This window comes from Artibeus jamaicensis, unplaced genomic scaffold, assembly GCF_021234435.1.
Source record: "Artibeus jamaicensis isolate MK-2021 breed Jamaican fruit bat unplaced genomic scaffold, CSHL_Jam_final scaffold_916, whole genome shotgun sequence".
Lineage (NCBI taxonomy): Eukaryota > Metazoa > Chordata > Mammalia > Chiroptera > Phyllostomidae > Artibeus > Artibeus jamaicensis.
In genome coordinates this window covers 29,377,593-29,387,924 of record NW_026522059.1, presented here as the reverse complement: position 1 = coordinate 29,387,924, position 10,332 = coordinate 29,377,593, and the positions used below count along the sequence as shown (strand labels likewise).

General features: G+C 42.3%; 1 protein-coding gene across 2 annotated transcripts in view; it reads left to right on the top strand.

Annotated features, from left to right (window-relative positions):
• Positions 1-338: 338 nt before the first annotated feature.
• Positions 339-10,332, top strand: part of MTDH (metadherin) — a 59,248-nt gene continuing 49,254 nt past the window's right edge. The window contains exon 1 of one of the 2 annotated variants that reach the window (XM_037131068.2): positions 339-1,085. In XM_037131068.2, the coding sequence (XP_036986963.2) occupies positions 705-1,085 (381 nt within the window). In that variant the 5' untranslated portion in view covers positions 339-704. The remainder of the gene's footprint in view (positions 1,086-10,332) is intronic. The other variant, XM_037131069.2, reaches the window with a different exon arrangement.

The window sequence follows — 10,332 nt, the reverse complement described above, 5'->3', positions numbered from 1 at the left end:
TTTGACCTAGACCCTGTGACCCCGTTCCTCACTCCCCGCCTCCCCACCCGCTCCCCGGCTTCCAAGGGAGCCCCTCCCCAGGACTCATTCAAAACGCCTCGTCTCCCAGCTCTCAGCCACCAGCCCTCCCGCGGAGGCGGCCACCAGCCCTCCCGCGGAGGCGTCCCCCAGTTAACCCTTCATAGTCTGCGGCTCAGAGTCACCGGTCCCCACCCTCGGCTCCTCCACCAACCCCGAAAGAGTCACAGACAACCCCACCAGCCGCGCCCTTATCCCGGCTGCTGCCACCCCTCCCGGCCCGCGCGCCCACGTCACACCACGCCCCGCCCCCCACGTGACCCGCGGCCCTAGCCCGTGGTCCCCGCGCGGCGTGGATCGCGGCCGGGGCCGCCATTGTTCCGCCGAGGGAGGACAACCGGGCCCCGCACTGGCGCCGAGACGCCGCTTAGCGGCCGCCACTGGAGACACTCCATCCCGCCGCCCCCCCTCCTCCCGGCGGTGGCGGAGCGAGGTCGAGAGGGGGAACTGGGAGCCCCCTCTCCTCCCGGCGGCCGCGGGGGCCGATCCCTGGCTTCGGCGCGAGGGGCGGCCGCGATGCGCTCGGCCTGAGGCGGTCGGCCCGGCCCTTCCTGGCTGCCCCTGACTCTTCCACGGCGTCTCTGCGCCCCAGCGTCATCCTCGGAGTCCCTCTGACGGGAGGGAAGATGGCTGCACGGAGCTGGCAGGACGAGCTGGCTCAGCAGGCCGAGGAGGGCTCGGCCCGACTGCAGGAAATGCTCTCGGTCGGCCTAGGCTTTCTGCGCACGGAGCTGGGCCTCGACCTGGGGCTGGAGCCGAAGCGGTACCCGGGCTGGGTGATCCTGGTGGGCACGGTCGCGCTCGGGCTACTGCTGCTCTTCCTGCTGGGCTACGGCTGGGCCGCAGCTTGCGCCGGCGCCCGCAAGAAGCGGAGGAGCCCGCCCCGCAAGCGGGAGGAGGCGGCGGCCGCGCCGGCCTCGGCCCCTGAGGACCTAGCCCTGCTGAAGAACCTCCGGAGCGAGGACCAGAAGAAGAAGAACCGCAAGAAATTGCCCGAGAAGCCCAAAGTAAGTAGGGGAGGAGCGGCCGTAGAGCGCAGTAGAGTAGGGGCGAGGGGCCCCGTCGAGCGAGGGGGAGGCCGATCCCCAGCCGCTCCAACTGAGATTCAAAAGGAAAAGATTGAAATTAGTCGAGAGCCGGACGCAGGTTTCCCCGACGGAGGAGGCGATCGGGGGACACGTTACTTGGGGGGGAATGGTGGAAACTCGGGAAGTGTCGGACGGGTAGGTAAGACAGTTTCGAGGAAGGAAGTTGGACAGTCTGGGTTATGTTTAAATAAAAGAGCCCGGAGGTCAAGCCATTTTCGAGAACGTTAACCGCCAGAAGAACGTACCAACTCTCCTTGAGGCCTGCCGGGTAGGCTGCGTGTGTAATGGGACCTTAAGGTTGGGTCGGGAAGTTCTGGAAGGACTGCGCTTGGAAGACAGATGTCTAGTTCAAGTCACATTGAGACCGTAGCCAATGAACGAAATGCCGTGACCTAAAAACTCTGGGGCTTACAGAGGATTAAAGGTACCGAGGTCTAGACGCGCTTCCATTTTAGTAGGAACTGTTAAAGGGAAATGGTTCCCCACTCTTATTCCTGTGAAAGTGGCCAATGGAGGCCGCAACAGGAGCAAGGCAAGAAAGAGGGAGTCGGTTGTCTGGTGGTAGACTTTCGGGTGCATGGCTCCAGGAGACAGCTAAGGCTGTTCGGCAGAGTAGTGTGGGAGTTTGAGAAATAGAGTAAAAGGGGATGACAGGGCAGAATGGTGCAGGCTGACAGGTTTTCAGGTTCGGTTTGCCTGACCACGTGTAGGAATGCAGAGAGCGTCACATCTGCTTTATTATGCCTCGTGTTTTATTTCTGCTTTCTTTATTACCATTTCTCCGTGTTTCTTCTGTTATATCTTTCATAGTTTTATTTATTTAAAAAGTACTTAACAATTGAGCAATAGAGTATGAAGGATGTGCAGAGCTAGAATCAGTTCCTACCTGACCTTTTTTTTAAAAAAATATATCCACTGAATTGTGCTCTTCCCCTTTTCAGTGCAATAAAGCAAATGTAACCAACGCTTTTACTATGCGAAATTTACTCTGGTGTTTGGTGGGCAGTGGGAAGTATACATTGAGGTTTTAGAGGCTATCGTGGAGACTAGTGTAGGAGACAGACTCATAGATAGGTCTAATATTGCATAAACTGATAGTTCGTGTAAATGTGAGCAGTGTTGATGAGATTTGGAGGGTGTGAGACTAATTCCATCAGAAGAATTTAGGAAAGTTGTTAGAGGAGGTGCGATTTCAATTCAAAATGAAGTAGTGAGAGTATTGTTGCTACCAGTATAAAGAAAAAGGCTGTATTAGAGACTTGACAGGTCACAGTTAGTGTGTTGTTAGGCCTAGATACGTATTTACATTTTGAATTGGATTAAGAGGATGCAAGCTACATACAAAACCTAGAAAGGGGTACAACTTTGTCAATAGGAATACTACCTTTAGTTAGTAGAAGGAAAATAGTACTGATTTGGAGCATATGTAACTGTATTTAAATGTGTAGAGAGCATCAAGGATTACCAGTAATATGGTGAAAATAGGGAACCTGGCCCCAAGATGAGGAAAGGCAATCTTGAAAAAACCACGTGTATTAGTAAGCCTAATCCCTGTATGGATGAAGCGGATTGTGACATTTTCAAAGCCCTCCTTGAGATGTCTAAAATTTCAGATAGGCTACACTCCATTTGAGAGACAGGTGCCCCAAGAGCCCATCCCAAGTGCATAACTCAGATGACTCATCTGAGGGAATAAACAGATCTTCTCTTAGCTTTGGGGAGTAGAGAATAGGAAGAAAAATCAAATGGTTGAATGTTAATTGGGTGAGAAAATCTTTGCCTACCTAATAGTAAAAATGTGTCGCAGTTTATTAACGTTTACAAAATTGTGGCTTTCGAGCTTTTTTGACTGCAGCCTACAATAGGAAATATATTTACATTACATTACCCTCCCATACACATATCTCACTATTGTTCATTTTTCTTTAATGATATGTGTGACCCACGAAATTTGACCTGTGATTATGAGGCAGGACCCACAGTTGGGAAAACATGGCTTTATACGGCTAAAAAGTATAAACTGCTCCCCCCTTTTTTTTTAGTGCTCATACACTTTGCACCAAGCTAAGTATTTACTTGGGAAAAAGCAGGATACTGCTTGTAAAATCTTGTAAAAAGAAATACAGTATTCACATTTTCACTGAGGAGGGAATACAAAAGTAAAAGCTCAGTTTCTCCCCAGGGAGCTTTTTACTCCCCGTTGTGGAAAAAGATATACTCAAAAAGTTAGCAATGCAACCCCATTGAAAGACACAATCCCAGAATTTGACTTTGAAAGTGGGTAGAAGCAGGATAGCGGGAGAGGCTGAAGAGACAGCAAAAGCCTCACTCTGTTAGCCTGGCAGAGATGGGGAACTCTAAACTCGAGTAAGGCATTTAACCTTGCTCTGTTTAGCTTATCTTGTCTATAAATTAAAGATCTTAGTTGAGTTAAAACACTGCAGGATTCCGAAAAGTGTTACCCCTGACTTCTCGCAGTAGAGTTGCTTTGAATTAATGCTTGTTAAAATTTGTAGATTCCTGAACCCCTCCAACAGATCTTATAAATTCAGAATCTCTAAGGTGGGCCCAAGGAATCTGCACTTTTAACAAGGATTCATTGGTAAATCCTTGCCTGTTAGTTTGAAAATCACTCACTGGAATAGGTCCACAAGAGCTATAGTATAAGAGAGAGTTCTAAGTACAGTTAAGTTTAATCTTATCCATCTCTTCATTACATCATTCTGTATGCATTTTAGGATACACTTATTCAAGAGGATTCAGTAATGTAAACTGCAGTTTTATTTTCTTTTATTCCATTATTTTTAGTTTTCTCTTAAATCATTCCAAATTTCGCAACATAGATTTTCAAAATTTGCTTCTAGTAGCTTGTTTGTATTTTTAGGGTTGGTGGTATTTAGCTTTTCAAATCTATTCATAAGTGTTCTTTGATATTTTTATATTCGATTGGTTTTTATCTTCTCATAATATCTTGCTATAGGTCTTTTTTTAGGGCATGAATTGTAGTGTGTTCCCTTATTAAAAGTGAAGGGGGTGGCACTTTTCACTGTGCCTAGTTCTTGGCACATTTGGAAGTCATTGTTATCTTACATGCATTTTCCACGACAGCTAGTTCAGTGTATTATTATCTTTTAAACTATGAAATTCTTTTTGTGGTTATAGCTTTTCCATTACTATTTAACCCTCTTATACCCCCTCTTCCCTGCAGTCATCACACTGTTTGTTGTCCGTGTCCATGAGTCCTTTTTCCTCGATGTCTCCCTCCCCCACCCCTGCCTGCACCCAGTAGCTGTCAGCCTGCTCTCTATGAGCCTGTCTCTGTGTTGCTTGTTAGTTCAGTTTGTTCATTAGATTCCGCATATAAGTGAGATCATATGGTAGTTGTCTCTCTCAGACTGGTTTATTTGATTTAGCATAATGTTCTGTAGGTCCACCCATGCTGTTGCAAAGGGTAAATTTTTCTTTTTTTAAGATTTCATTCATTCATTTATTCATTTATTTATTTATTTAATAATTTATTTATTTTTAGACAGAGGGGATGGGAGGGAGAAATAGAAGGAGAGAAACCTCAGTGTGTGAGAGATACAGCAATTGGTTGCCTCTCCCACGCTCCCAACTAGGGACCTGGCCCACAACCCAGGCCTTTGCCCTGACTGGGAATCGAATTGGCAACCCTTCAGTTCATAGGCTGGCACTCAATCCACTGAGCCACACCAGCGAGAGCTAAAATTTTCTTTTTTATGGCTGAGTGGTATTCCATTGTATCGAGGTCCCATAGTTGTTTTATCCACTCATCTACTGATGGACACTTGAATGTATTAAACAGGCATTCAGTGAAAAATGTTCACTCGATTTAATCTGAGCAATGAGTTAGATGGATGTGAGATCTCAAATAACCGGTCTTTAACTATCGTTGCTTTGGATTTCAACTTGGAAGCACATAGCCAGGATCAACTTCAAAGAGAATTCATTTTAGTAAACAAGTTATTTTTCTATCAGTCTAGGAATTTTAATAAAGATTTGGCATGATGCAGTTGTCAGTGTCTCTAAGCTCAGTGAATGAAAGAGTAGTGTTTTTGTCTCCTTTGCTGCTGTATAACCTTTCACAGTGCTTGGCACTCAATAAATAATTATTGAATGCATTATATATATGCATAGTGAGATGTCCCACCCAAATAGTTCTACAACTTATTCCTATTCTTCATGCCTTATGAGCCACCTTTTTCTTTTTACATTGGAAGATGGCTGTGTTTGCTTCATCTGGCTAATATTCTGCAAAGTTCATTTTTCTACAGCCAGTAGGTCATTCTAATAATATTCGGTGTTTTCTGTAGTTGGTGCTTCTTTTCTAGTTGCACTGTTGATGCCCTACATTTGGGCTCTAGTACATTTTGCTTAGATTATCCTAACGACATCCTAACTGGTTTTCCTGCTTCCAGCCTCTCTTTGTTGCCAATCCTTTGTACCCACTCATGTTAGTTAAATTTTTTGAAGCCCAACTGTAATCAGGTGACTTTATGTGTTCACATCTTATCAGTAGTATCCCCATCACCTTTTGAATAAAACCTAGCCTGTGACATGGCACTCAGGCTTATTCATGATCTGACCTCAGTTTAGGTTTATCTCTAACTATACCCCTCAGGCATTACCGTTAGCTAGACTGTGTATTTCTTTATTCATATTTTTTTTAATTAAAAGGTCCTTCTCTTTATATCTGTGCACATTTCTACCAATCCTTCAATGAGATACAACTACAGTGCCACCTCTACTATAAAGCCTTCCCTAGCTCCCCAGAGTTACTCTTTTTATATGTGCATTTTATATGTTTTATGAGAGCTAAAACCGGAGGCAGAGCGTTGCCTGGCAGCATGCCTGTATGGTGACTCGGGTTTGTTTTTTTTTAAGCTCTGTGCTTGTCCACAAGTGATCAGGAAAGCACCTCTCGTATTGATTCTGAAGTTAGGGATAAATTTTAGTGAGTAGGCGAACTGGCCAACATGGAATTCCCAAATAATGGGGATCAGTTGTATATTAGTCTGTATTTGTAACTGGACCATCCCTCTCATCTTCAAACTTCATGTCCAGGTGTGTACTTGATATCTCCAGTTGGAAGTCTGACATTTTTCTCCCTGTTATCTCTCTGACATTATATCTTACACAAGTAATCCTGAGCATCCCTGATGCAGTTATTTGGGTTTCTGAAAAGAGTTGAATTTTTGGCTGGCTGTTTAGAAGGCTCAAGGATCTTTTTTTGCCACTAGAGGAAATACCTCAGGATATGTAGCAAGATTTTGCAAATTTGAATTATAGACCATATTTGTAAGATGGTTCTCTCAGTTATTAAGAGTTTAATTCAGAATTTGAGGTTGAATTGTAAAATGTTAGTAAATTACTGTGACCAAATCTGCTGTTAATGTTTATGTTTAGTTTATGTAATTGCTATGTATACATTTGGCATACAAAAACACAGCTTGTGCTTTCAAATAAGTAACAAATTGCTTTATCTTGAATTTGTGTCAGAACTCTTTACAACTAAAACTAAGAAACTGACCAAGACGAGGTCTTGTCTGTTAAAAGAGATAATACATGTAAAGCATCTAGCAAGGCTCTTGGCACATGGCAGATACTTGGAAATTATTAGTTATTTTCATTATTTGATAGTCTGATGTATCAGCTAAAGATGATACCTCTTGAATTTCTTGAGAGAAGGGGCCAGGGAGTAGAGTATACATTTTGTCTCGCATGCGCTAAGTGCTTTTCTCTCCATGTCTCCTTTGCTGGGTTCTGAGCTTCTTGTGGACAGAGATTGTGCCTCACTCGGCTTTATTTCAAGGGCTCGACATATTCCTGTATCGTGTTCACGTATTGGATATTAGTTGAATGTTCACTCAATTGATATTGAATTGATATTAAGTGATTATGTAATTTTTTTAGAAAATGATGAAACTGCAAGCAGTCTTTTAAAAAGAAAGATGACATTATAGGTACCTCTAGAGCAAGCCTGGACTATTTCTAGCCTCTGAGAGGCTATATTTACTTATCATTTTATTCTGTTAATTTCCCAAATGAATTTGCTTGGAGGATTGGGCCTGAAAGATACATATATTGTTTTTGGCCCTATTGACCATCAGGACTTACTTAATATTTTGTTGTGAGTTGTTAGCATGAAAAATACCTGAATACTGGAGTGTGAGGATATGGGCCACATAGAAGTTTCCAAGTATTTTGAAGTCAGTGATTTTTACATTTTATGGCTTACATTTTGTGGCTAGAAATAAAATTTATACAACTAAGTGCAAAGGGGATTTAAATGGTTTAATTTTAGACATCACATGTTAAACCTTGTATATGCTTACCTTAGATACAGAGTCTTTTGCAATTTAGAACCAGTTTAACAAGCATGTAAAGGCAGCTCAACTGGAGTAGAAGTCTATTACAATATCTTCTTATTCTAAACTTTCAAACTCCTGGAGGGCAAATTTCTTTCATGTGTCTTTGTTCCTGAGGTTCCTACCTCAGTGCCTGGTACTTACATACTTAATAAGTGTTTATGTAATTAATAAATTGAAGATTGATTCACATGAACTTTTTTCCTTGAAGTCAAGGGTTGTTTAAATAAGACCTTGCCCTCCTGCCGTGGGCCCCCTTCTCCGTTTTATATTCCCTGTTGTTAGCCAGGTGTCTTTATTCTGGTTTATCACTGCCCCTCTCAACACACACGCACACACACACGAACACACGCACGCACACAGTATTCTTTTGTGAATGTATTTTTTAAAGGATTTGTGATAGGATTTGGGGGAAGGTATAATAATAAGACAGACATGGTATTGCCTACAAGGAGTTTACCCATATAAGAATGATATTTTTCTGTTACTGCTTGATTTTCACCAAATTTGAAGGACATTCTTCAGTGGTCTATTTTATTTTATTATTTTTTTTCAATACATATTTTATTTTATTTTTTAATTAATTTTATTTAGTTATTTTTCAAGTACAGTTTTTTTGTCTATTTCTCCCATCCCAGCCTCCCCCGCCCCTTGCTCCCCACCTCCCTCCCATTTCCACCCCCTTTAGTTCTCGTCCCTGTGTCCTTCCTATTTGTTCCTCCAAATCCCTCCTTTTTCCCCTTAACTTCCCTTCCCTCTCCCCTCTGGTCACTGTCCCCTTGTTCTCTATTTCAGTGTCTTTGGTTTTTTTTTTTTTTTTTCTGCTTGCTTGTTATGCACCACAATGTTCATAGCAGCATAATTTACAATAGCCGAGAGTTGGAAGCAACCTAGGTGCCCATCAGTAAATGAATGGATCAAAAAATTGTGGTACATATACACAATGGAATTCTATGCAGCAGAGAGAAAGAAGGAGCTACTACCTTTTGCAACAACATGGATGGAACTGGAAAGCATTATGCTGAGTGAAATAGGCCAGGCATTGAAGGACAAATACCATATGATCTCACCTTTAACAGGAAGCTAAACAACAAAACAAACAAGCATTCAGTGGTCTATTTTAAAATATAGATTATATACTGTATATTGTGTTGTATGAAAGGAGAGAAGGTTAAAATATAGATTATATGCTGTATATGAAATTAACTTTGGTTATATAAGGGAGCACCTCAAAGTTTTCCAGAAAATTTAAAACTAGGTACAATGAGAGGCCTGTGTAATTATTAATCTGTACAAACTGTATATTTTATGGCTCCATGATTAGAGAAAATACTTTCATATAAAACCCAGATTGGCAGTCACATTGGATTTGAAGTACCGGTTTGCAGTTTAGTTGCTTTTCATGTGAGCAGGTCTACATAATATGCTTTTATTTAGGGATTTGCTAACTTAAATATGGTTAATACATTTCCAGGACAGGGCCTTCTTAACCAACTACTGGCAGAATAAGAGGACAGACTAGTGTTGCTGGTGGGTAGGAGAGGCTCAGCCACCATGGTGTGTCCTCTTAGCACACAAGGAGACTGTTGGCTTTACTTTGAGGATAGGAGGCTTATTGCTTCATGGTATCAGGCATTTGTGGGAGTCATTAGTGGCTTATGGAATCCCAGTAATTATGAGAGCTATATAAAGCCCAAGGGTTAGTGAAAAATTGGGAAATGTGTAAACCAGAGAGATCAGCTACGGTTAGAGCCTTTACATGAGTTGGTTTTGCAAAGGAAGTAAAATTGGCAGAGGTTGGAGCGCTTTGGCTTGCTTGCTAAGATCAGTTCAGAGCCTATGCAATGGAAACTGAGGGTTTCCACCGCTGATCACTCACTGATTGAGGACTCTGGACTTTGTGTAAAAGGAAAGATTGTCATCTTTCACTTGGGAGGCTGTGAAAACAGTGTTTGCAGTTTTTCTCAAAGGAATCACATTCATTATTTTAGTAAGTTAAGATAGTTTTTAACTACTAAATTTCTCATCTTTCAGCAGTTAGTAAGTAAATTTAAATGACACATTGTAGTCGTTTATGTGAGTAAAATGTAGGTGCTATATCAGTAACTATGATGAAGAATTTCCTGAAGGGATTACTTAAATGAAGTTTTTGCAGATGTAAGCTTTGAGCCGCCAGTTAAAGAGATGGGAAACTTGAATTGGAGCTGCAAGATCATTGAGTTGGTAAGGTTTACATAGCAAGGTGAAGCTGACTGCAGGAAATTAGAAATGGTAAGTTTGGCTAGAGAGTATATATAGTATGATCTAAAAATTGCATGAGAATTGACAAGATGGTGATATTGGAAACTGTAATTTAAGTTTTATATTCCTGATGTGGATATGGCTCTACGTCCAAAATCCTTTTTTGGAGTACTTTTCTTTGTGCACTGCATCCGTCTGCCCCACCACAGATGCCTTCCCCAAATATATATGAGGCTTGTCCAGAAAGTATCCAGCCTTGTGCTATGTAAAATCTCTGTTTTTCATTTATTGAAAAAGGTACAAGAAACATTGTAAATAGGACAATGATGCCTAGGTCCCCCTTCACAGGAGGCACCTTGGGACCTCACACAATCCTCCCAACTACCATCAGCTGCCCCATTGTATTTCCTGAATCTCATCAATGGTCTAAAATTTTCTTCCCTTTCAAAAATGATTTTAGTTTGGGGAGAAGCCAGAAGTCACAGGACACCAAATCTGGGTTGTAGAGTGGCTGAGTCACCTGGATGATTTGACAT